Source organism: Budorcas taxicolor, chromosome 4, assembly GCF_023091745.1.
Source record: "Budorcas taxicolor isolate Tak-1 chromosome 4, Takin1.1, whole genome shotgun sequence".
NCBI classification, from domain to species: domain Eukaryota; kingdom Metazoa; phylum Chordata; class Mammalia; order Artiodactyla; family Bovidae; genus Budorcas; species Budorcas taxicolor.
Window position 1 is genome coordinate 62,017,926 of NC_068913.1, and position 27,507 is coordinate 62,045,432.

General features: G+C 43.3%; 1 protein-coding gene across 1 annotated transcript in view; it reads left to right on the plus strand.

Annotated features, from left to right (window-relative positions):
- The window catches only part of ELMO1 (engulfment and cell motility 1), a 573,172-nt gene that overhangs the window by 219,068 nt on the left and 326,597 nt on the right, over positions 1–27,507 (plus strand). Inside the window, exons 10-13 of the mRNA XM_052638458.1 lie at positions 162–240; positions 6,788–6,838; positions 9,525–9,647; positions 11,292–11,423. Coding sequence (XP_052494418.1) covers positions 162–240; positions 6,788–6,838; positions 9,525–9,647; positions 11,292–11,423 — 385 coding nt within the window. The remainder of the gene's footprint in view (positions 1–161; positions 241–6,787; positions 6,839–9,524; positions 9,648–11,291; positions 11,424–27,507) is intronic.

Genomic DNA, 27,507 nt, shown 5'->3' on the forward strand with positions numbered 1-27,507 from the left:
CATGTTTCCAGCTTTTCATGGTTGAAATACACAGTGCTGACTGCGTTCTCTGGGTCCTGCCTTTCTCTCTCACCTTTTTTGGGGAAATAATCATGACCCTTATCATGGTCTCACTGAGGGGTGGTCTTTTCTGACTTTGATGTTGTTCTGTGTCTTTACAGGACAGATCAAGAAATCCAGACCTATACCATTGCAGTGATTAATGCACTTTTCCTGAAGGCCCCTGATGAGAGGAGGCAGGTAAGTTGCATTTCTTCTGCCTTAAAGCCTGTGCCCAGGGCTGACAAGCTTTGGTGCAGGGAGAGCCCTCCCCTTCCAATCCCAGGAACTCCTCTGGGGTTCTCTGCTTCTTGGCGGTTTGCCTGGCCAGACTGGGATCATTCACAGATCCAGTGGGAGCTAGTTGGAGATGAAGTATTTCAGAGGTAAAGCCCTTTCATCATGTAAAACCCAGTATAGAAGCCCCAAACAAAGAGCTGAAAGAAAGAGGAAACTGCTTTTGTGGTGGATGCAGAGTTAGAAGTCCCTGTGGTCTTCCGTCATTTCACTGGATACTCGCTGGAGCCAGGGAGGGATTGCCCCCATTTTCCTGATGAGGAAAGCTAGACTCTGAGAACTGTCACCCTTTGCTGGGGGAGATGCCAGGTGGGCAGATGGGAAAGGGAATGTGTAAATTGCTGCCGCAGTTGAGAGAACCTCTCATCTGTAAGAGGCTCTTTGCTTAGTGATATTTCTGCTGTCCATGTGTGGATGTGCCCAGGAAGAGTGAGCATTTCATTTCCTCTCCTCTGTGTCATCAGAAGGAAAGAACCCCTTCAAAGTACCTGCTTGGAACATACCCTTCAATACTGCCCTTTGTCTTCTTCAGCGAGGGAAAGGACTATTATAAAGTGGCTGTGGAAGAAGTGGCGCTTTTGCATGTCTTAGAATTTGGCTCACATCTCAGAATCCTTTCTTTTTTTCCCCCAGCAACATAACATACTTGTTACCTTGGTCACAATTGACTCCCTTTAGAAACTAGATGAAAATATGAGATCTTCCAGCGTTTAGAAAGTATACTGGGGAGCTTATGACAGTTACTAATAAATTGTTTTAGAAGAATTTAGAAGGTTAGCATGCTACTGAATACTGTGGCAAGAATTTTACTTTTTTTTTTTTTACTTTATTTTTTTCGTTGCCAGGGATTTTAAACCTCAGTGGCTAAATATGAGTGTTTCTGGTTTGTTTTCCATTTAGGTTTGTTTGCTCATTCCTAGGAGTTACATTTGCACAATAAGCAGAGTGGCTTTCTAATTTCCTGTGCTTTTGGTTTGGTATTGGCTGAAACCAGGAGGTGCCTGCCCTCCCCAAGCTTATTTTCCAGGCTGGATATTTCAGGGCAGCTTTGCAGATCTTAAGTGGGATCATGGGTAGGGCTGCTCCTTTTATATTTATATCTAAATACTGGGAGCATGATAATTCCCATCAGGCCAGTAAGTTGCCTGCATATGTTCACAAGCTTGACATGGGCATCACAGAGAAGCTCAATTCTTGCTAGCCAGACCAGGGATGCCTAGCCAGACCAATGATAGCTGCTTGTAGAGTGGGGTCAAGAGCCAGGCCAGAACTAAGACTCTGACTAAACTGACCTAGACTCTTGAAACTGTCTTTCCCTCTGTGGCTAGATTAGAGGAAAGGAAAGCTCACACTCACCCCAAGTGTTACGATTTCACTCAGACCTCTGCATAAGTAAGATGCAGACCCCTTGCATCATTCTGTTACACTAAAATTACTGTTAATCTGATTAATTGGAATTGAATGACCATGAAGAAATAGGGAATTAGATGCCAATCTATGCTGACTCCAGAGCAATGATAACAATGAAAATAAAATGGAGTACCATTATGCTAGAAATGCCATTAACATTAGGCTTGAATTCTGATAATCAGATCTTTTTTATTTTTGAAAAATTAGGCTATATGAAACTGACATAGCACAGTTTGTACATACATTACTATATTAATACTAAAACACAAAAGGTAGTCTAATAACATTAAATCACTTAAGTAAACAATTCAACTAAGAAAAAGTATTTATCAACCAGCAGAAAATTCAGATTTTAGTCTTTGAAACAAAAATGGCAATACTTGTCAATAGAAAATTAACTTGGACTTTATAGACTATGTTGAATTTAGGATGAATCAGTGACTATTATTTGTCAAGAAAAGGAGTATTTTGATTTTTAATTTTTAAAATACTTTCTAGTGAGTTAAGAGAGAGTTGGCCCTAAAAATTACTTCAAGTTCATAATGAAGAAAAGCTTATTTGTCATTATTTTTTGAATATCAGTGGAGTCTGATAAAGCAAACGCTCAAGCTAATTGGTAATATCTTGCTGTATATTATATATTTGTTATTGATTGATTTATGTTTTTAAAGATTGAAAGTTCTGAAATTTTTGGCAAATAAGAAAACTTGCCAAAGCCTGTCACTGATAATATTTGAGAGTCTGCCTTGCAAACATGTTTTATGTCATTTCATTTAATCTTCACATCTATAGAAAATCTTATTATTTCTATTTTATAAGTGAGGAAATTGAGAGTCAAAGAGGTCAGGAACTTGACTGGTTGCTGAGCTGATTAAGAGTCCATGTTAGAATCCCAGCCTTATTCTTCCTCTTATCTGCAAAGCATCCCACTGAATACTGGTCAAGGAAGCATCTCCTGCAGAATGGCCTTGTATTTGTCTGGTAAAGAACTTCCTGATACTTGGGAGACATCAAGCCCATTTTCTTACTCCAGTTAGATTAAAACATAACCTTAACACTTATTTATTGGATTTACAGGAATGTCCCTTTTTGTTTGTTTTTTTAAAGCTTTTAGACATTGGATAAATTCCACTTCAGTCAAAAATTTTTACTTATTTCAACATCTCTTTCCAACTCGGGGTCAGACACATTGGTAGGACTCCATTATTTGGGTGTTTTGTTTTTTTTTTTCAAAATGTTAATGAATTTGGAAGGATTTTGAATACCTATATCTTATTTCTACTTTTACTGAAGAAGGATACCACCAAAGCCAAATCTTTTTACTTGGCAGGCAAACCTGAGCGATGTTTTTGTTTTGCATTCATGGAGTTGACCTGCCTGAGGGAGCACTGAGCTCAGGGCAGGGGTATAACTGCCTCCTGTGTGATGGTACCCTGTCACCCTCCCTGTGAGGTCAGGGGTTGGGTCATGCCTGCCTCTCAGATATTGGAAAAGTTCCCTTTTCCTGCCCAAATGAAGGGAAAGGGTGCTGTTTTATGGGAGAGGGGATTGTTGTTAGGTGGGCATATGGATCCTTTTTTTTACAACTGGTTGCCATTATTCATTTTATTATTTCCATGATGAAGTCTGTCAAATCGCTTCCAAATTTCTCTACAAACACTTATGTTTTGATAAGCATTATTAAAAAAAAAACAAGCCCTTTAGCTGAAAGATTTGGTAGAAAAATCAGAAAATACAGATTCCAAAGGAATCTGTTTTAAAAACACCTATAATTGCATCCCCAGAGAGGGAAACACTGCCACTACTCACCCCTGTGGGGCTGTCATGGTCCTACTTCCTGCTTGTTTTGTGCAAAGACTTCCCCTCAGACATCATTTGTCACTAGATGTGATCATCCTGCGTGCACTGTTTATTCTTAAAAATGCTTTTAACACTAAACATGACTTTGTGGACATCTTTCCATGTCAATATATCTGTACAGGCAGACCTCGTTTTACTGCATTTTGCTTTATTGTGCCTCACAGATACTAACATATATATATAAATTGAATGTCTGTGACAACCCTGCACCAACCAAGTTTACTGGCACCATTATCCAACAGCATTTATTCACATGGCGTCTTTGGTAATTCCTGCAAATTTTCAAGCTCTCCATCAGCAAACAAGACTATGAGTCAATGAAGACTTAGACGATGTTACGATCTTTTAGCAGTCTGTCCTGTGCTTAGTAGCTCGGTCATGTCCGACTCTTTGCAACCCCATGGACTGTAGCCCACCAGACTCTTCTGTTCATGGGAATCCCCCAGGCAAGCGGAGTGGAATGAGTTACCTTGTCCTCCTCCAAGGGATCTTCCCTACCCAGGGGTCGAGCCTAGGTCCCCCACATTGCAGGTGGATTCTTTACCATTGCAACCACCAGCAATAAAGTATTCTTAATGGTTCACTCAAACCATTCCTTAATATTGGACAAAAAATCCATGATGTGGATGAGGATTTTTCCATTTTCTCTCTGATCAAAATGTTTTATGTACTTTGTTTTCTTAGATATAATGTATTGCATACTTAATAGACCTCAGTATAGTGTAAACATAACTTTTGTATGCACTTGGAAGCCAAAATATTAGTGTGAGCTAATATTAATCAAGGTATTTGCTATATTGTAGCAGTCTGTAACTGAACTTGCAATATCTCTGAGGTATGATTATATTCATATCCATATTTATATTTGTCTATATCCAGGATATATATTTTTATCCTGGAGAAGGAAGTGGAAGCCCACTCTAGTATTCTTGCCTGGACAATTCCATGAACAGAGGAGCCTGGCAGGCTACAGTCCATGGGGTCGCAAGAGTCAGACACAGCTTAGTGACTAAACCAAAATCATATACTTTTATATCATCCTAATGATATAAAATATTGTCCATAGATTCTCAAGTTCTCTGAAATCATTCTTTAATATTGGACAAAAAAGAATCCATGATAAGGACAAGGATTTCTCCATTTTCTCTCTGATCACGCTCCAGTTCCTTTAAGAGGGTAGCAGACTGTTTTATCAAACATTCATTGCCTACGCTGTGTCAGTCATTGTGCTGTGGGCTGGGAATACAAAAATGAAAAGGACAGTCTGTGTGCCCTTGAGAGGACCATACTCTTCTGCAGAAGATAAATATCATAAACAGATCATTATAATAACTGATCTAGTAGATGTTGGAAGTATATCATTCCTTCTAACTTATTTTAAAACTTTATAAGTTGATAGACTAATATGGACTTCCTGATGGCTCAGCAGTAAAGAATCTCCCTGCAATACACTAGATACAGGAGACATGGATTTGATCTCTGGATTGGGAAGATCCCCTGGAGGAGGAAATGGCAACCCACTCCAGTATTCTTGCCTGGAGAATCCCATGGACAAAGGAGCCTGGAGGGCTATAGTCCATGGGATCACAAAGAGCCAAACACGACTGACTTATTGACTAAGCACATCTACCTCAGGCTAACATAGGCACAGAGGATTTGTGTGTGTGTGCCAATAAAGCAATACTTTTATTTATATAAAAGAAAAGGAATGAAAGGAATGTTGGGCCTTTGTTATTCATCTGGTCCAAGCGAAAAAAAAAAAGACGGACTCTTTCTGTTTTGATCATGAAGAAGGCATGCTTTCTTCACCCTGTGGAAGGGCAGTCCTTCTGGATCACCATTTAACTTATTTCTGAAGGTGTTCTTGTCCTTGCCTTCTTGTTTTTAAGAGGTTGGAAGAGGATTCAGCATTGGATTTTGACTGATGCCATCTCTGGCCTTTTTAGATCACCGTAGATTATTTGTACGAGTGTCTCTTTAATGCTGTGGATGAGCGGGGACGTTAACATTAAGCTGTGATGTCTAACAGAGTGCTCCTAATTTCCATCCCTCTCTCTCCTACCTGCTTTCCTTCTGTGGTGGCGATGGCCGTTAGGTTGGTGTAGACAGCAGTGTTGACATCCTTGAGTGTCCTCTGACTGTAAGTCCCCACGTTCCCTTCGTCAGCACTCAGCAGGCCCTGCACCCTCATTCTGCTCCTGTCCAGCCCTGCCTGTGCACCCCCTTGTACTTCCTCCCCGTGTTCTGAGTTTGCCTTGCTTTCTACAAGTTTATTTTGACCTTGATCAAATTCACGGTTGTGTTTTTAAATTATAACTTAGCTTCTTCTCTACTCAGTAAGAGTGGTGACCCTCAAATTACCCCCTTCATCAATAAACATCCCAGTGACTTCCTGAATATGAGCAGTATTTTTCCTTTTGGATGTTTGTACCCCAATTGCATTCAACCGTTTAATTTTCCCTTAGTGTCTATTTGACAGTGTTTAGAAAGAGCATCTGTAAATCATGTCATTTAATAAAATCATCTGCAAAACCTCTATGCCAGTCAGGTAGACCAATGCACAGTCTGCAGAACTGAGGCCCAGGGAGACTGGGTGTGGACCTAGAGCATAGCTCTGCCCAGATGTCTGTCCTTTGCTAAAACTTCACTCAATTCATTTGCATAGACTATTAAGCCTTGGGGTATATACTACTCAATGTTTGGTTTTGCACAGATGCAGATGAAATGGCTTTTAGAAGTCTTAGATCTTTAAAGTGATGGCTCTCTAGTATTGAAATCTCTTAGGTGCGGGCATATGTTGCCTTGTAGTAACAACTCTCTGCACATATATATTCTAATAAAAGCTGATGAGCCATTTCAGTGGAGAGCCAATGCTCTCATTTGGATTTTGATTTAGTACTCACCTTTTCCTGGAAGGAAGAAATTCAAAAAAAGAAACAAAAAGAGAAAGAAAGAAGTCACCGGTGCCAAATTTCTTTCCTTTGTTTTTGGACATTGCTGTATTATCTGAACAACATTCACAAACTCAGTTGAGTAGTACTGTCCATTTGAGCCCTTTCTTTGGTAAGAAATACTGCTGATATCCAGTGTTGAAGCACACCCCAGAATAAAGTCATCTGGGGCCACGTGGAAATGTTTCTTTCTAACTGATGCTCTTCTATCTGCGTGTTTTCTTCCACAGGAGATGGCGAATATTTTGGCTCAGAAGCAATTGCGTTCCATCATCTTAACGGTGAGTACCTGTGTGCTGTGAGCACCTTGCTGGGGAAGAAGGGTCTGGTGGATTTATTGATCTCCTCTTTCGGTGTGGTTTTCTGGTTTGTTCTGTGACTTGCTTCTGTGATCAAGCAGTGGGAAGTAGAAAGGAGGTAAAAGTGTGCTTTTGGAAATGGAATAAATAAAGCTTTCCCCCAGGGATGGCCTTGTGATTGGAGGGTGGGGGTCCCTGGAAGAGAGAAATGCCTTGTGGCAGGTTTATTATAACTCACCAGAGCTTTAGCTTTGTATTTAAGGAAATTAGGGACTCCCTGACTTTAACAAATCCACCAATATGAGCAAATACCATTTTTAATGAGGAAACTAAAGAGAAACATATCAGACTCTGAGAGAAGTCCTGAAATTTTGACCATCAGTTTCCTGGGCCACTTTATCAGAGAAAGGCAGAAAGGTCAGGCATGAAACCCATTCATTCACTGTGATGCAAAAAATACCTGAAACCTCAGTCAAGAAGAGGCTCTACATGTTATGTTGTAAATGTTTAGAAGTAAATCAAATAGCAAGATTTCTTGAGGCCTTATCTGCTACTTGACTTTTAACTAAAGGCTGAAAGAAACATGTGTGATTGATTCTTCTGCTTACCAAAAAAAAAAAAGAATAAAGATTTATGCTTGTGTAATTCCAAAAAGGAGTTCTGCAAGCATACAGTTACACACACACACACACACACACACACACACATTCCAATACCATGAGGCCATTAAAAATTAAAAACCTATGGGGGCAAATAAAATAAATATTCTAGAATCCAAAGTCAATAATAATAACTATGATTTGTCATCAAGTTTGATGTTAAACTTCCTGGCTGTTAAGGATAAAGAGAAACCATATGAGTGTACTTTTCATTACTTGATAAAAGGGGTACCCTAGGTCTTTGGAGGATGACATATTTCCACCCCCTGGAACTGGAATCTGAAACGGGGATTGTCAGAACATTCTAATATATTCTTTGTCCAAGAATGGTTTTGTAGAAATTGCAGAGGGATTCAAAATACGGTTATTTTTTATACTCACTCTCAATAAAAGTGGAAGCAACAATATTAATCATAGAGAAATGAAGGTATTTGTGTAGGGGGTGGAGAGTAGGGTGATGAAAGGGTCGGAACCTGGGATTAAAGTCTTAGCCTGTTGTTGATATCACCTTGGTGTGGCAGTTGAAGTTAGAATGCCCATAGATAGAGTGGGTGAAATGACTGTAGCTACCATGTCTCAAAGATCAGTTTACTTCAACGTGACTTTTTAAATGAGACCTTGATGATTGGAAGTTTAAGATTGGTTGGTATTCTCTGGCAAGAACTTGGAGTGTAGATACTGTTGAGTTGCTAATAAAATAAATAGCCATATGCTTTAGTGTCCATACACTTTGGACATTAAGCATATACCAAGAATTAACATTCTGTTGGGAAGATTGGAAGATATGAGGTTTGATTTTTCCCCATCGCATTGCTTGGCTTCCCACCCTGCAACCCACCTGATTTTGGTTCAGCGACTTCCTTCTATGTCTTGTTCTTCACTCCACCTCTCCTTTAATTGGCTATTTCATCATGGTGCTCAGAGCCAGGCTGTGGGGTCCAGGTACTCGCCAGGTTCAGGGTACCCAGAGAAAATTCCTTGAGACAGGAAGACATGGTTGGGCCTAGCAATTCAAAATAACTCATTCGAGTGGGTGTTTCACCACTTTGACCGGTTGGTTGGCATTTTACAAAGTATTTATTTATTTATTTGCCTGTACTGGGTCTCAGTTGAAGCATGCAGGATCTAATTCCCTGACTAGGGATCGAACCTGGGCCTCCTGCACTGGGAACACAGAGTCTTAGCCACTGAACCACCAGGAAAATCTCTAGTTGACTGGCATGTTCAAGGCACAGCTGTGGTTTCTGCCAAAGCAGATGCATATTAGGTCCAAGTCTTGAATTCCATTTCAAACCCAGCCCTTGACAGGACAAAGGCCCACATATTATAGTCTCCTGCCCCTCCTTTTATATTTATTCCATTTTGGTTCTGTTTCTAAGGGGAAGGGAATTTTCTAAAAAAAAAATTCACTCACTGCATTGTGGGGGTAGTGGCCACTATATAGTGTCCACAGGGAATTAATGACAGATCTGATAGTTACTTTGCCTTTGTGTGATGCTTCTAAAGCTTTCCCAGTTTAGAGGTGGGATCACTTCTTGGAGACAGCTGTAGGGTAAGAGGATGGCAGAACTGCTTACAGTACATGTGTACCATTTATTTTCTGGCAAGGCAAGCAGGCAAGGAGTGCTTCTGTTGTAGAAATCCATAGCTCTCCTCAAGATGCTCCCATTTCAGGCATACCTTCTCTTATATGGCTGTAATAGTCACCAAATGTCCATTTCCTGCTGCACTTCCACTCTTCCCTGAACACAATAGGTCTTTCCCCAGTTCTGGCCTAAAGATCAGGAACCTTACTGGGTCCTGAAATGTAAAGGAAAACTCCAGGGTCACCTGTGCATTCATCTTTCTCCTGAAAGTGGTTCCACCCACCTTCATGCCCCGTGCTTCCAAATGAGGTCTTCTGAGGTTCTACTTGGCATCATGATGAGGGTGGGCTGGGTAAATTAGGTTATTTGCTGTTACTTTCTTCCTTTGTTTAAAAAAGTTTCACTCATGAACCATCTCCCTAGCATGTCATCCGAGCTCAGCGGGCCATCAACAATGAAATGGCACACCAGCTATACGTGCTGCAGGTGCTGACCTTTAACCTTTTGGAAGATAGGATGATGACCAAGATGGACCCACAGGACCAGGTGAGTGCTCATTAGACAACAGTCAAAGCGTATGAGGGAAAGAACATCCTTAAAGGTCTTTTCTTGAGCTTCTTAGAAACCAGGAGGCTTTTGATGATGATAATATTATTATCACCTCAGAACTTAGGGAAATGGATTTAAAATTTTGATCAATCTAGAATCAGAGAGGGCTTCTCTGACAGCTCAGTGGGTAAAAACTCTTGTAACGCAGAAGACACAGGAGACAGGGGTTCAATCCCTGGGTCAGGAAGATCCCCTGGAGTAGGAAATAGCAACCCACTCCAGTATTCTTGCCTGGAAAATTCCATGGACAGAGGAGCCAGGCAGGCTATAGTCCAAAGGGTCACAAATAGTTGGATATAACTAAGTGACTAAGCATGCATAGGATCATAGAATAAAATAAATGAATTATTTTGTTAATGTATCGAACACATGCAGACTCTTTCCTTATTGGATAAGAAAGCCTGATGTCGCATGACTAAAAATACTGACACTTGGCTCCAGTGCTTTCATTGGTGATAGCTTTGGAGTCAAGTCCCCAGGACACAGAGCCACTTGGCAGCTCTGGTGATATGGCTTCTACAGGCTGAGAGAGTATTTCCATTCTCCATTGGTCAGAGCCATGGAGGCCCCAAGTTACATCTGATTTCTGGGCTTCCATTTCTGTCGGTTGGCTCTCTGCTATAGATCTCTCTAGGTCTCTGGCTGTTGTGCTTGAGAGGTTAAGTCTTGATCCAAAAGGCTCTGGGGGAACTTTACTGTGTGAAGACAGAGTGAGAGGAAACAGCTGGGAGCGCTGCTGTAGCATATTTGCAGCTTAAACAGCGCTGCAGCTTTGGAAAGGAAAACACTCGTTATTGGCACGTGAGGGTCTGATCTCTGGCAGATGTGGACACACATGCGAAGTGTGTAACCGCTGCAGCACTTCATTCGTGGCGTGAGGCCACGCGATTAAGAATGATCCAGAGGCTTCCAGAGGCCGTCTAACGTGCCCCACACTTCTGGCACGGCCAAGTGCAATCATCACAGAGAGACGAGACTGCCTTATGACTTCTAGTTCGAAAGGCAATGCGTCCAGAGGTGGAACAGCCCTCCCTTCTTGAAAACCTCCTCCTATTTATGTAAAAGATACATGCCTTTTTCTTATTGTGGTTAAACATGCATCACAGAACCTTTACCGTTTTAACCATTTTTCAGATTTGTCTCTATGAAGTCACTTCTCAGTGGAGTTAGGGATCCCGTATCACCTACCTATTGTTCTTAAACCTTATGTGGCTCTCACTTTTTTTCTGACAGTACAGGACTTCAGGATCCTCTAACTTGGCTTTTTCCAATCACAAGCCTTCCATCATATTTGGGGCCCTCAATGAGAATGTCACAGGGCAGTTGATACCAGAGCTTCAAGGGGCTTAGCCATGAGGATAATTATGGAATAAAGCCAGGGCTGACCAGCAGGGAGAGTGGCAGGAGGGGGGAAAAAGTTCACAGAGCTGTAACTTAGAACACTGGTTGCCCTTTATCTGTTTTCCTTTTGCCTGTACCCAGTGATTCATTTAGACCCTGGGGAATGAGGGAGCAGATGAAACATCACAGAATGAAGGCAGCTCTCTCTCCCTCCCTTTTTTTCCTTCCTAACCCCTTCAGGCTCAGCGGGACATCATATTTGAACTTCGAAGAATTGCTTTTGATGCCGAGTCTGAACCAAATAACAGCAGTGGCAGCATGGAGAAGCGCAAGTCCATGTACACCCGGGATTATAAAAAACTTGGCTTCATAGTAAGTAAGCCATCTCCAGTAAGCTCTCTCCTTCCAGCACCCGGGGGCCTGACCTCAGCCTCATAAGCGATGTCTCCTCCGAGCGTGTGGTCCTCCTGTGCCTTACAGAATAGTTTCCACATTTTCCAGATGTTTAGCTGGTTTAAACAGGATCACATGAAAATCTCTTCTGGCTGCAGCGGAGTGGAATAACTTGTACAAGTGTGACTAATACTGAGTTTGTTTATTCAGTTCTGATTAAGTGTAACCAAGAGTAGTTAGCCCGGAAAGCATCTAGACTTCGTTTTCTACTTCACAGGAGGCTGAAGATTCTATTTAAATTAAATGGGTAATGGCAATTGTGGGAGAAACCTGATTTGGGACTGGTGACTGAGTTATTCACATATGCCGATTCCATATCACAATCGGATTGAGAGTCTCCTGAAATTTAATCATGGTGTGACATGCAGTTTATATTGTCCTAAAAGTTTTGTCTTGCTACGGATGCTAATTAGTTACCACCTAGATTTTCTTTTTACTTAGTTTGCAGATCAGAACACAGCCTTGTCCTGAATATAATCTGTTGTTTTTGTTTCTGCTTCCGGTCCATTTTTGCGTTCATCATTATCACATTTCTATATGACCTTTGGCTTATTAACCTCAAATTCTGCAGGTGTAAATTTGGGTTTCTTTCTACCTCCTTCATAACCAACATAAATCAGACTTTTGTCTTCAGTAATTAGAAATCATCGGGCATTAATTTATAACTGCGAATACTCTTTCCTTGAATATACTTACACACACACTACTGTTAATATTCATTTGTACACATTGGTATTTATGCTTTATTGTTATTTGGAAAACCTTATCTTTTATGGGAATTCTTTGAAAATGTTTCCACATCAGTTATATGCATTGTTTTCATTACTAAAGAGTTGTTATTATATGAGTGTACTACAGTTTATTTAGCCAAGCTCTTTTACTGAGTATTTCAGTGTTTTAAAATTACAGATGAGTCAGCAATTAACATCTTTGCCTCTCAGTATTGATGTACATCCTTGATCATGTCATTAGGATAAATCCATGAAACTAGCATTTCTATGATATATATTTTTAAAGCTTTTGATATCATCAAATTGCTTTCCATAAACACTGGGTAATTTCTACTTTAACCATTGGTGCATCAGAGTAACTTTTTTATAAACCTCTCTAATAATATTTGTAAAACTAGAAAAAAAATAATAATTTAATGTTATTCCTTTTTTACTGGTAGTCTTAACATGTTTTTTCTAAGAAGAACACTTCTGAAGCATTGTATTCAGCTTTGCAACTTGCTTACAGAGCTTCATTTTTATGCTGTCATATCCCAAATTTTGACTTTGACCTTCCATTTGATCTTTTAGCTGAATCTGTTTTTCTAAATTTTAGCAAAAAACTCCAAGACTGATGGAGAGGTGAGAGTCCCTGTGCTTGGTGTGTGTCGATGATCAAGGTTCCAAGGTGGCCCCAGTCCTGCTCTCACCCACCGGTGTGTTGGCAGACTCTTTGCTAGGGAGTTGCCTGTCGAATTGTGGATGCAGCTCACATTCTACCTCCCTGACGGTTCCTTCCAGGTTTTACTTTAATGTGTTGAGTGAGGAAAGTGAAAGTGAAAGTTAGTCGCCCAGTCCTGTCTGACTCTTTGTGACCCCGTGGACTGGAGCCTGCCAGGCTCTTATGTCCATGGAATTATCCAGACAAGAATACTTGAGTGAGTTGCATTTCCTTCTCCAGGGGATCTTCCCAACCCAGGAATTGAACCAGGGTGTCCTGCATTGCAGGCAGATTCTTTACCTTTTGAACCACCAGGGAAGCCCCATGTTGAGCCAGGAGTCATATGCAAATCACCTGGGAAGTTGTGCAAAATCATCCAATCTCTTACCCTTAGGTCATACAGAATGGCAGGGAACAGACCAAGGTGTGTACATTTCGAACTGCTTCCCCTCGATCCTGATATTCTATCCTGGAGGAGAGCCTGGTGCTAGGGTACGCTTGAGTTACTGCCATTCATGTTCCTCCTTTTGATACGACCTGGATTTCTAGTGCATTTGAACAATGTGGAAAATGCAAAGTGAGCTTTTTACACATACTGATCCCTGGACACAGTGTGTCTCTGACCCAGGTCCTAGTGGGTTTTTTCGGGGGCAGTTGGGTCCCAGAACACACAGTGTTATGTTTTCTTGTCTGAGGGATGGAGGAGAGAGGGAAGTTGAGGAAAGACCACTCTGTAGGACTTGGATTATCCCAGCTTTTTGTGTTACTGCAGGTCTCTAGCAAGGATAGACTTAATGAGGGTGGGAGGTATGAGGCACCTCCTTTTTTATTTCTATGCGTTAGTCCTGTGTGAAATCTCCAGGGTATCCCACAAGCCAAACTCTTGAGTGATTTTTCTCGATAGAGCTCCATCTGTCATAACATGATTGATAATTCCTTCCACAGTTGGCTTCTGGGGTCTGTCTCTGTCTTAGCTTTCAACGTCTGCTGAGTGTTTTTTGAGTACTTTGTGAGTACTTTATGAAGAATGTTGCATTTTTAAAGTAAAAGTTAAAATTATGTTGTTCTAAGGCCTTCAGCACTCATGTGGCCTCCACTCCAAGGATTTGAAAAGTCATTTTAAAAAAAGCAAAAATCTTGAACAGAGAATAACCAAAACGGAGTGTTGATTTTTCCCTGGTACTTTCTTTGAGCTTTCCATTTTAGTCCTTTCTCTGAAACTTCTTCCAGGCCACAATCTTGCATCAGGTAATGGAGAAACTGAAAAGACTAGTTAGTCATGATTTCTAACGCTAGAAATGATGCAACCACTTTCACAAGCAGAAATTTTCTCTTTTGACTACCTGTCAGCAGAAATAGACAGGCCTCGCTAATGGAAAGACAGGCTGGTGGTGCCACCTAGAGGCCATTGTGCGAAACGCAGAAAGCTGGTTAAGGACCTCAAGTGTCTGGCCCGGAAAGCTCTGGATGCTGGAAACTGTCCTGGTAAAGGATTCTCTCTGTGCTTCCAAAGGAGGAGTAATCTTGTCTGTAAACTCCTTAGCGACCTCCTTCACAGTCTGAGATTTGAGTAACCTTTTGGATCTCTTTGAAGAAAAGTTCAAGTCATATAAGATGGTTATTCCTCGTTTTTACATCTCCTGAGTAGGCATTGCCCAGGAAACGTTAAGTGACAAATTTTTGGAGTTGAGTGAGGCTAGATTTTAATTCCATGCTTCCCACTTAAAAAGCCACTTACTACAAGTGAGCCATTTATTAATAACTGGCCAGTAGGGCAGTTATTTGGGCTTCCCTGGTGGCTCAGTGGTAAAGAATCCGCCTATAAAGCAGAAGACACAGGAGGCGCAGTTTCGATCCCGGGTTGGGAACATTCCCTGGAGAAGGGCATGGCAACCCACTCCAGTATTCTTGCTGGGAAAATCCCATGGATAGAGGAGCCTGATGGGCTACAGTCCATAGGGTCGCAAAGAGTTGGACACAATTGAAGCGACTTAGCATGCAAGCATGGGGCAGTTATTTAACCTGTTTGGGTGTCAGCTTCCTCAGGATGAAACTGGGCAGATGCTCTTCTATTTCGCAGCTGCTGGCGGGCCCTGCAAGACCATCTTTTAGCAACGGGCCTTGCACCTGGCATGGCAGAGGCACCCAGCAAATGGCACCTCCTTCCCTTTCTTTTCGGAGAGCACATTTCAAGGAAATCATAGGCAGCTTTTTAAGTTTTCCGAAGTGGAGGGGCCGTTGCTCCAACAAGGCAAGAAGAACAGTTTGTTACCGGATAATAAAGCACGACACTTTCGAGAAGGCAGATGGGCCTCACATTTCTTCTCAGTGCAGCATCCCAACAGAGCAGATTTTTCTGGTGAAATCATTCTGAAGTCCCAATCTAAAGTGGCTAAATGGCTTGTATGGTTAGTCATAACACAGCAAAGCACTTGCTCTTAACACAAAGCTGCTTATTCTTCCAAGATCTTTTAGTTAATGGTTTCTGAGTTGCAAAATGGACATGCTTATAGATTCCCTGGTAAGAGGGAGTCAAGGATGTCTGGGTTAATACTAATCTTATTGGAACTTCTAAGGAGGGGCATGTGTGCTTCTCAACCTGACAGAAGGCAGATTCACATTTTTAGAATGATTTTATTTTGAAAACACAGGAAATACCTTTATACAGACCATGCCCTATTGACTATAATGACCAGGAACTGTGCAGAATGCTTTGCATACTCTGAGAAGAGTTTGAGTTCCTGGCCACAGACCCTTCAGAACGTGACTGTCTTGATGTCAAATTGATTGCTTCTCTATTTGTGGATTTTACCTTTGTCGAGTCTAAAAGGAGGTATCTGTAGTTCTTTTTTCTTGAACCCTCTTGGACTAAGGCAGATGTCAGAAAATGGAAAAGAGTGGGTTTTTTCCTTAGTTGTCTTTTTCTTCTTCTTGAGCTTGACTGGGGATAAAATAAGCTCATTTTAAAAAAGAAACTCTTTCTGAACAGCATAATGTGCTTTTAATCTGAAGTGTTTTGATAAGCATTTACCTTAACATTTTCAGATGGTCTTAGCAGAAAAAAAACATGGCTAACTTGTGGGTAGTGGGAAAAATACTATTTCAGAATTAAGACTCTTTTAAAATGTAGGTTTTATTGTATTCAGGTATAATAAGGCCAGCCCTGCCCCTGGAGATGGTTGTTGTAGAACAAGCAGGTTGTTATTCATAGATCCCAAGAGGAGGAAGCATGTGACCTCACAGGAGCATAAGGGGGCACTAGGGTCAGTCAGGAGACTGAGGGAGCAAGCGGGAAACACAGGCAATGGCCTTTGTCGTGGTTTCTACAGGAAAGCCAAGGCACAGCGGGTAAGCAGACTCAGAACTGGTTGGTTTGAATAATCTCCCTGAGTTCTGAGCCTGCACGCTACCCTGCGTTGTCCCGTACTTGGCCCTGTATTCATTAGGGCGGGTGGATGGTGCCCCGAGTGTAAACACTGAGAAAGGAGGTTGTTGGGGGATGAAGGCAGCCTTCTCATCTCTAGAAAGTAGGTCACTCTGCAAAGGGGAGCCCCTCCAATGTCAGCAAGGACCCAAGATTCCAAAGCATCAGAAAATAAAAGAAAATGGAAAAACAAATGATGAATACAGACTTACATTCAAATTTTAAAGGATTTTTTTTACCTTCTTGGATGATAGAAGATGCTTATGCACAAGTATAATTATCCATAATTATATATGCAGTGCTTGGTGTCATTTTAATATATTTTTTCTCAAATACAGATGGCAGGATATGAAATGAGATGCATATTTATATATCTCTTCCTCCATCTCCGTCTCCATCTCTGTTCCCATACCACAGAAGACGGCGTCTTAGTCTAAATGCTGCTGGAAATCCGCAGCTACTAGGAGAGTGTGACATTGGGATTACGCTTGTCCAGGGCTGTCTTTGACTCTGCCACTCACAGGCTGAGTGATTCCGGCAAGGTACTTGACATTGTCATGTCTCAATTTTCTTATCTTTAAAATGGGGCATGTTAGTTGTTTCTGTCTGTAGGTTTGTTGTGTGGATTAAATGAGTAAACACTTATAAATCGTACAGAACGATACCCGGGCATAGGAATTTGGACAGTGTTACAGCTACTATTAATATTATTATTGGAATGTTGCCCAGTGTCCCATGACACTGTGAGAGACAATGATGGGGGAATGTGAGAGTTGTAAGTTGCTCTTAGGAAGATAATGAGAAAATGCATGGTTCAAAATAACAGTTGAAGATGAGGGAATAACGTGTGCTTGGGAAACTGCAAGAAAATTTGTCGTGACCAGTGTTCATGTTGCCCTGGGGCAGAGACGTAGAGTTGGCATTCCAAGCAAGAGACCAACTATAGAGAATTTTAGATTCAGAGGGGTTAAAATAGACAGTAAATCTTCACGGCCTCCAGACCTGAATAGTCACCCATTCCCTACAATTTATTTGTAACCTTGAAATCAGTCATCGTGGGCTTCCACAGTCATTTGCAGACAAGCACACAGTGGCAAAAAAATTGAGTTACTGGGCAGTCTCATGAGATCAGCAAGGTATCTGCCGTCTTGTTTCAACTCTTAAATGAGTATCCCTTTTGCAGTCCAGCCAAGGACACACTTTCCGAAATGATGTGCTTTCTCTTGGTGATTTTGCCATTTAAAATGGCCCCAAACTTTGTGCTGAAGTGCTGTCTAGCCTTGCTGCCTGTAGAGGCTGTGATGTACGTGCCTTATGGAGAAAACCCGTGTGTTAGATAAACTTACTTCAGGCATGAGCGACACTGCTGTTGCTGTGAGTTGTGTTAATGCATCAATAATATGTTACATAGTGAGTTTTTAAACAGACATGCACATAAAACAAGGTTATATATTGATCGATTGACAAAAATTTGTGACCAGGGGCTCAAAGGAACCTAAACCTGTACTGCCCTTAGGAACAGTGGCTCAGTGTCTGTGATGATTTCATGGGCCGTAGGTACAGGAAATGAAGAGAATCAATGTACTGTAAGGTCCTGGAGAGCTTTCAGGCAGGGGTGAGCCATGCAGGGGAGAAGCTAAGGTGGTCCTAGGTTCAGTTCTGTGTTCACCACGTGTCCTGTACATGCCAAGTTGGGAAGAGCTGGCCCATCCTTCAAGAACTCACAGGTGTGTGAGACGTCAACAAATGTCTGCAAATCACAGCACCACTCAGGACAATCGGGGTGCGTGTGAATACTATAACCTACTGTGACTTGAGGCATTTATTTCAAGAAGCTGCCTTGAAACTGCTGCTGTACCAAATACTACATCCCTGTAGTTAGGTGAATTTTCATCCTATAATCAAGTCTCATTCCAAACTCATTCTGCATAGATGAGAATGCAGCCTCGGGTGGGTCTGGCTTATATTTCAGCATCACTCCTAACAGGACTTTCTTAAAGGTTTTGTCATTGAGAATGTGATCCAGTCCCTTGGACTACAAGGACAGCATTAGCAAGAATCTAGACTATATGTAAAGTAAATTTTAACATTTACCTAGTCTTTGCTGTGTTCAACCCCCTTTCTCAAGCATTTCTGGAACCACAAATTAAAGCAGATTTTAACAAAGAAAATCACTTTTTCCCATAGGGATGATTTAATAATTGGAATAGTATTCTTAACCAAGAACCCTAATTTCAAATAGTTAAAGATACGCCCCATGAAAAATAGGTCATAAAAAAGAGACAACTAATTAGTCTGGGTTGCTCTGCACGGAAGCTCTGGCAAGTCCTAGTCAGTCCACCCAGCCCCAGCCTGCCCCTTCTACCCGAGGGAGGGACCTTTTACAGACTGTGATGAAGGGATAACTGAACTCCCTGAATGTTTAGGTTCAGTCGGGATGAAATCACAGGCAGTTACCAAATGGACTTATTGCCCAGAACCACATCTTCTATCTTCTGCCTCATGGACACTGTGTTCTGGTCCATTCTGTTCAGAAACCCCCTTTCCCTATTCAAAATGCAGTGAGGCCCCAGTCCTAATCATTTCTAGTCTTGCTCCATCTGAAAGGAAACTAACAGAGCACTGTGCATCTGGGAGAGGACATGGCAGCCCACTCCAGTCAGTATTCCTGCCTGGAAAGTCCCATGGACAGGAGAGCCTGGTGAGCTCCAGTCCATAGGGTCACAGAGAGTCAGGCATTACTGAACTAGCCAAGAGATACAGTTATTAGTGAAGCCTGAGCAGAATCAGCCAGCAGATGGAGTAAACCCACAGCCATTGACGACTCTCAATCAGACCTCACCCCCGACAAACTCAGGAGTATCAGCCACTGGGACACCCAATTATATTACAGCTTTGCTTGTCAGCCTGCAGAATTTGAAACTGTAGGGCCAAGACAAGAAGCCTTAGGATATCTTCAGGAGGTTTGCTTAGCCTTCATCAAGGTCCTACAGAAGCTAGGACCATTCTAAGATGCCCACCTGGCCTCTTTGTTAAGTGAGATTGGCCTGCTGTTCATAGCCAGTGAGCATTTATGTGTAGCACCCACATCTCCTGATGCTCATTCCCAATTATTTTTCCTTATGCTGTCTTGAAAATATTTTATATGGGGCGTAAGAGTCTATACATCGAATATTTTCTTCTGTCTTAACATGGAAATACAAGAAAGAACCCATTGTAAATAGAAAATCCAGATGAATATTGACTGTAGAAACAATGATAATAATAATGTATTTGGGGGGTTAAAAATATACATAATTAAAATGTGGAACAATAATAACTTGGAGTGTGTAGCAGAGTAAAAATGAACCAGCTGGGGCGTGGTACAAAGCTATTGTGGAAGTCTGAGCTGATTCTTGATATGTATTTCTCAGGTGAGTAGAATATTATGGATTCATTTTTCAACTTTTTCTTTTAGTAGCCATTTGTGACCTTGTGGACTGTAGCCCCCCCACCCCCACCCCCCTGCCGGCTCCTCTATTCGTGGGATTCTCCAGGCAAGAATACTAGAGTGGGTAACCATGCCTCCTCCAGGGAATCTTCCCAACCCAGGAATCAAACCTGTGTCTCTTGTGTCTCCTGCATTGGCAGGCTAATTCTTCGCCAGAGTGCCACCTGGAAAGCCCCTTTTAAGTAGCCATTCCTGGAATTAATTGTTCAGAGATATCACCAAGACTCCCATCTTGATGGTATGGGGTACTTGAACCTCGTGAACGTTTGTTTCCCTTTTATCCCTGCTTTTCTCTTCCTCACTTCAACAAATAGCAAGGGGGTTGTGAACGGGAAAGCCAAAGAAGGGCATTCATTGAGGATGCTCATAGTTTAAGCCAGAATTTGAAGGCAGTTCTGTCAGTCACTTCCTTGATTGGCAGGTAAGAGTGTGGCAACTCCTCATTACAGGTAAAGAGAGGACCCTGTGGCCAGGATGGGCTCTGCAGTGTCTGTCTTGGATGTTTCCGATCAATGATGCACAGTGTAGCATCTATTGTCTTCACGTTTGGTTTTAAGTGCTGAGACCAGAGCATTGTTGAAGTTACGCGCACATAGAAGAATAAAAGTTAGCTTCCGAAAGTCTCTGGCAGAACCAGAAGGTGGGATCCTGGGCTTCATTTCTCCGTCATTGAACTGAGGGGAGCAGATCCCTGGGCAGAGCTGCTGCGCGGCGGGCTTTTCTGGTTGGTGTGGTTGTAGGGCCGCCTTCCCCGCAGGGTCGCACCATCACACTTGCTGGTGATGCAGAGACGTCCAGAAGTTCCGTGTAGAGCACTTGCAGACTTTTCGTTTCTTCTTCCTCCTCGGCTGTCTGGCTGGGGTGGGCAAGGACCGTCCCGATGGGTGCGGTGAGTCTGGCTTGCAGGGGCAGCCCCCGCGCAGGCTCTCCGTCACCGTTGGGGCTGACGGGTGGGCCCGTTACCGCTGCCTGACTGCGGTGTCGGGACTTGTGCCGTCGCTGCAGTTCCATCAGGTCGGTGACTTCGTGCACATGACAGGTTGCTTCCCTTCTCCCTTCCCTAGCAAGGGAGAGGAGCGCCGAGGCGCAAGAAGAGCTGGGGACAGTCTCATCTCAGAGTCAGCCCCCAAGAGCCAGCTGTTACCCATGGATGCCGTGTGAAGATGGGGAAAAGTGCATCAACCCTATAAGGGACACGTGAATAATTGTGCTCTTGCAGTGCTTTATATTTTTAAAAGAAATATTGTAAAGGAAAATTTTTACAAACAAATGGACTGTGATTCATTGCCATGACAATCTTTGAGCTTTGTTCTCCTCTCGTATTTTAATGTGATTAATTTTAACTCTAGCAGAATCTCTCGGGGGACTATTGAAAACTGAGTGAGAGGATGGGTTTCTCCAGCTCTGTTTTCCCCACTCTCCTCCTGTTCAGGACTCACTGTGCCTTTGTTCTTCTTCAGTCGCTAAGTCGCGTCCAGCTCTTTGCGCCCCCATGAACTACAGCACTCCAGGCTTCCCTGTCCTTCACTGTCTCCTGGAGTTTGCTCAGACTCATGTCTATTGAGTCAGCGATGCCATCCAACCATCTCGTCCTCTGTCACCCCCTTCTCCTGCCCTCAAGCTTTCTCAGCATCACTGTACCCAAGGTGGGCCATTTATCTCCTGTTAGTGCTGATTTGGAGAAGGCAATGGCACCCACTCCAGTACTCTTGGAACATCCCATGGACGGAGGAGCCTGGTAGGCTGCAGTCCATGGGGTCGCTAGGAGTCGGACACGACTGAGCGACTTCACTTTCACTTTTCACTTTCATGCATTGGAGAAGGAGATGGCAACCCACTCCAGTGTTCTTGCCTGGAGAATCCCAGGGATGGGGGAGCCTGGCGGGCTGCCGTCTCTGGGGTCGCACAGAGTCAGACACGACTGAAGCGACTTAGCAGCAGCAGCAGCAGCAGTAGTAGTGCTGATTTATAGCCACGAGAGGGCGCTCTACACAAAGGCATGTGTGTTAGTTGCTCTCCAGACAGAAGATGTTTTCTATGAAGAGCAGCTGTTAGAAGGCAGAGTACTTGGTGGGTTAATTTTTAAAAGATTGAACCCTGGGCCAGCCAAAGCCGTCTGCCTTAAACTTTAGCTTAAAACCCACAAGAATTTTGTCTCCTCGAAAACAAAACTATGGAGGCAACTTATTAAACAGTGTTAGTCACGAACTCCTTCAAGTTCCCCTCTCCTGGCATTCTTTCTTTGTACATGGGATTTTGCAGCAATGGTTACCATTCAGCAGGTACAGGGTGATGCACAGGGAGTGTGGGCTTCAGTTCAGTTCACTTCAGTACAGTCGCTCAGTTGTGTCTGACTCTTTGCAACCCGACGTACTGTGGCACACCAGGCCTCCCTGTCTATCACCAACTCCCGGAGTTCACCCAAACTCATGTCCATTGAGTCGGTGATGCCATCAAACCATCTTATCCTCTGCAATCCCCTTCTCCTCCTGCCCTCAATCTTTCCCAGCAACAGGGTCTTTTCGAATGAGTCAGCTCTTCGCATCAAGTGGCCAAAGTATTGGAGTTTCAGCTTCAACATCAGTCCTTCCAGTGGACACTCAGGACTGATTTCCTTTAGGATGGACTGGTTGGATCTCCTTGCAGTCCAAGGGACTTGCAAGAGTCTTCTCTAACACCACAGTTCAAAAGCATCAATTCTTCAGTGCTCAGCTTTCTTCACAGTCCAACTGTCACATTCATACATGACCACTGGAAAAACCATAGCCTTAAGTAGATGAACCTTTGTTGCAAAGTAATGTCTCTGCTTTTTAATATGCTGTCTTGGTTAGTCATAACTTTCCTTCCAAGGAGTAAGCGTCTTTTAATTTCATAGCTGCAATCACCATCTGCAGTGATTTTGGAGCCCAAAAAAACTAAGTCAGCCACTGTTTCCACTGTTTCCCCATCTATTCCTCAAGAAGTGATGGGACTGGATGCCATGATCTTAGTTTTCTGAATGTTGAGCTTTAAGCCAACTTTTTCACTCTCTTCTTTCACTTTCATCAAGAGGCTCTTTAGTTCTTCACTTTCTGCCATAAGGGTGATGTCATCTGCATATCTGAGGCTATTGATATTTCTCCCAGCAATCCTGATTCCAGCTTGTGCTTCCTCCAGCCTAGTGTTTCTCATGATGTACTCTGCATAGAAGTTAAATAAGCAGGGTGACAATATATAGCCTGACGTACTCCTTTTCCTATTTGGAACCAGTCCATTGTTCCATGTCCAGTTCTAACTGTTGCTTCCTGACCTGCATACATATTTCTCAAGAGGCAGGTCAGGTGGTCTGGTATTCCCATCTCTTTCAGAATTTTCCACGGTTTATTGTGATCCACACAGTCAAAGGCTTTGGCATAGTCAAGAAAGCAGAAATAGATATGTTTCTGGAACTCTCTTGCTTTTTCCATGATCCAGCGGATGCTGGCAATTTGATCTCTGATTCCTCTGCCTTTTCTAAAACCAGCTTGAACATCTGGAAGTTCACAGTTCACGTATTGCTAAAGCCTGGCTTGGAGAATTTTGAGCATTACTTTGCTAGTGTATGAGATGAGTGCAATTGTGTGGTAGTTTGAGCATTCTTTGGCATTGCCTTTCTTTGGGATTGGAATGAAAACTGACCTTTTCCAGTCCTGTGGCCACTGCTGAGTTTTTCAAATTTGCTGGCATATTGAGTGCAGCACTTTCACAGCATCATCTTTTAAGATTTGAAATAGCTCCGTGTGGGCTTGCTGCTGCTGCTGCTGCTGCTATGTTGCTTCAGTCGTGTCCAACTCTTTGCAACCCCATAGACGGCAGCCTACCAGGCTCCTCTGTCCCTGGGATTCTCCAGGCAAGAACCCTGGAGTGGGTTGCTATTTCCTTCTCCAAGGCATGAAAGTGAAAAGTGAAAGTGAAGTCGCTCAGTCATGTCCGACTCAGTGACCCCATGGACTGCAGCCTACCAGACTCCTTCGTCCATGGGATTTTCCAGGCAAGAGTACTGGAGTGAGGTGCCATTGCCTTTTCCTAATGTGGACTTACTGATATATAAACAAGTCAGTTTCATCTGAGATAATATAGCACTGCTCTCCGGACACACAGTCTGGGGCCAGACTGCCTGGTTTTGCATCCCAGCTCCATTGCTCCTCAGCTGCGTGACCTTGGATAATTTACCTAATCTTTCTTTATCCCATTATCTCTGCCTTAGTAAGAATGGCATAATAATAGTTCCTACCTAAGCTTTGTGGTTGAGATTAATGAGTTAACAGAAATCAAATTCTTAGAATCCTGCCTGACATTGAGAGAAATTTAATAAATTCTAATTACTGCTGTTACCCTTTGGGTTGGGTGGCCACAGTGAGTGTGGGGTCTGTGTTTTGACTTTGACAGTTCTCCAATTGACTAGAACTAGTTGTATCAGAGAGTAGAAATAAGTGGCTTCAAAGTGGAGCTAATCTGAGGGATAATAGGTCCCAAGAGTGCTTCCCTGGTGGCTCAGATGGTAAAGAATCTTCCTGCAATGCTGGAGACCAGGTTTGATTCCTGAGTCAGGACGATCCCCTGGAGAAAGGCATGGCAACCCACTCCAATATTCTTTCCTGGAGAATTCCATGGACAGAGAAACCTGGTGGGCTCTGGTTGCACAGAGTCAAACATGACTGAGTATGCACACACATACAATAGGTCCCAAAGTCCATGAATTCTAGAGAATTTTTAAAAGTGTTTGGCAAGGCAGAAATTTTATAATCTTCAAGAAGTGTTTAGTGAAGAGAGAAGTCCTTTTCCTCTCCTTGAATAGCAGCTCAGGAACTAACATTCAGGCCCATGGCTAAGTATGTCCTTGGGGATTCAGTCCTCATAGACACCTGCTCCTGTGAGGAGTTCCAAGAGGCAGAAGGGCTCAAAATCACAATGTAAATCAAAGAAATTTTGCTGTTCACAACAGGAAACGCTTTTCAGTTGGCTGACTCCATACAGGGTAGCCCTTTAGAGTACCTTCGACTTAGGCTAGACTGCACTAGAGCTTGAGCATTTGATCAGAGTCTTAAAAAGGACAAGCAGTTATGGGATTCTGGTACCTATGATGGATTGTTGTAAATGTCCAGCATCTCTTCCCATCATGCTCTGCTTCGTGGCTGAGCCTCTTGATTTTGCCCCTGGTAGGATGTCAGGGGTCTTCCCAGGTAGCACTAGTGGTAAAGAACCTGCCTGCCTATGCAGGAGACATAAGAGCCGTGGGTTCCATCCCTGGGTCAGGAAGATGCCCTGGAGGAGGGCATGGCAACCCACTCCAGTATTCTTGCCTAGAGAATCCCATGGACAGAGGAGCCTGGTGGGCTACAGTGTGTGGGGTTGCAAAAAGTTGAACACGACTGAAGCGACTTAGCACGGGCTGGTATCAGAGCGTCTTGAAAAGCAATGCTGGCTCTTCTGGGGTGCAGGCCAGAGGGTGAAGAAACGCCAGTACGGAGACCCCTGGTGCAATCGCCTGCTTGCTGTCAACCTTGCCTTGGACAGCAATTGAACAGCCCCAGGTCAAGTTAGTGGGCCTTCTATTCTCATTCTCTTTCCTGAGACTGTTTTTTTTGTCCTTTTTTCCAAATGGTCACCATTTGTCAGTGTGTCTCATAGCTCTGAATTTGGTGTAATGTGACCTTGGGAGAGGAGGTGTGAACAAGCCATGCAGACCTGTTTTATGTCTGGGAGGAAGTAATTTATACACCAGGAGCTGGCTCTGTGGTGTGGGATTCTAATTCTGGGAATGGCATTTTGTATGTGTAGGAAGGCTGTCAAAACCTTTCCAATGGAAGGGACCAGAACCAATTTGAGAATAAGGTGGTTATGTAAGAACTGTCCCGGCTCAGGCATCTTGGCACATGTCCTGTGTTGTTCACTCCAAAGAGGAAAGAAAGGGGAACAGGAGGTATTCTCTGTGCACCCTTGAAAACCCGCAAGCTTACCAGTAAGAGATGACATGCAGTTCTGAGATGTTTCTGGAGGCAAAACATTTGTAGTTTTCTGTAGTCAGAAAAGGGTAATGGGTGTGCATGAACCCTTTGCTTTCTTATTATTCCTGCTCCTCCTCTTTAAAATGTTCGCCAAACTAATTAGCCTGCTGGGTCTATGTCATGTTAAGGAGGCCCACTAGGGTTTCCGTTGGTCTTATATCAATGACAAAACAGCCACAGTGACCACCCCACTCGCAGCAGCATTTGAGCCCGTCTAGGGACCTGGGCCAAACGGTTCCCGTGCAGTGGAGCCTCCACAAGGCACGAGGCACAGCCATGACTTTCCTATTTTAGAGGTGGACTCGTGTGGCGCAGACACTGGAGATGGGCATCATAGAAGGGGAGGTGTTTGGACGTGCAGGAATTCAAGGGTAAACAAGGGGACCAGTGCGGATTAGCCCTGGCTGAGAAGGAGGCGCATGAGTGATGAGCAAGGACAACTGAAAAATGTGAAGGAAGTGCTCCTTTGACAACAAGTCATGAGCAATTTGTGCTCGGGGTTTTGGGTGATATTTGATCATTTTAAATTAGGAGAGTATGTGGTTAAAGATGAGGATTTCACTTTGACGGTAGTATAAAGATGTTTTGGAATAGATTCTTGCAGCCCTTTTTCTCTGTGTGCATACAGGGTTATTGTAGGCCTTCCAGTGGCCGGAATACTGTCGGTATAGTACGATTTGAATACCCAGTGTGGGTTTCCCTGAGCAGAGGATGCGTATTAGGTTTACTAGTTTATTTAGCTCATCCTCTCACTCCCACAAGAACCCCCAAACCCCAGCCCCCCTTCAGCTCCCATACCCCAGTTATGGGATATGTGGCTTCTGTGGCTAATCCCTCACCCAGGCTCCTTGTTTGGGGGTTCCCACTACCCCCCCCCCACACACATACATGTGTATGTGCTTATGTGTGTGTGCACAGGTGTGTGCCCATCTGCTCGCAGAATAGAAATTGACGAGAAGAGAAAAATTGGTTGGCCTGTAACATAGGAACTGTCTGATTTGTTTTTAAGAGCTAGGAAACAAAATTGATACTCTTCCTAGTGACTCAACAAGGTATAGAGAGTCCTGCCCTATTTTTAGTGCTGGGTGTGAGTCTGCGCCTAAGGCTGCTGGTTACCAAGGGTGCTCCTCCTCCAGGCTCCCAGTCCTGCAGGGCCTTCCCTGGCGGTGGCTTGTGAAGCTGCATCCCGTGGTCCACAGTTCTGTCCGTCCTCGCTGTCCTCCCCTGCTGCTTCTTTAACAGCTTGTCTTCATTCAGTTCACATGTCAGAAAAAAATGGCCTCCGTCTTAAAAGCGATCTAAGTGAAAATGTCAGCCTAGTAGAAGTACAGGGGGCCAGGGCCCTTGGGTGGATGAGCGTCTTTTGGGGGTTGTGCACTGTGACCCGTCAGGTATGGGGGCTTCAGGTGTGCTTGCCTGTCCCCAGCCTTGCTTCTGACATGCATTTCCCCCCCTGCCTCCTGGATAAACCAAGAGGGAGGTGGTCAAAGACTTCATCAGTCCTTGGTAGTTCTCGCAAGGTTGGGCAGACATGGTAAACGGATAATTACTTGTCAGGTTGAATCCTTCAAAGCCCTCCAAAAAAATCCTCTCCGCAGATCTGAACAGGGATGTGCAGTGTTTTGTTTTGGT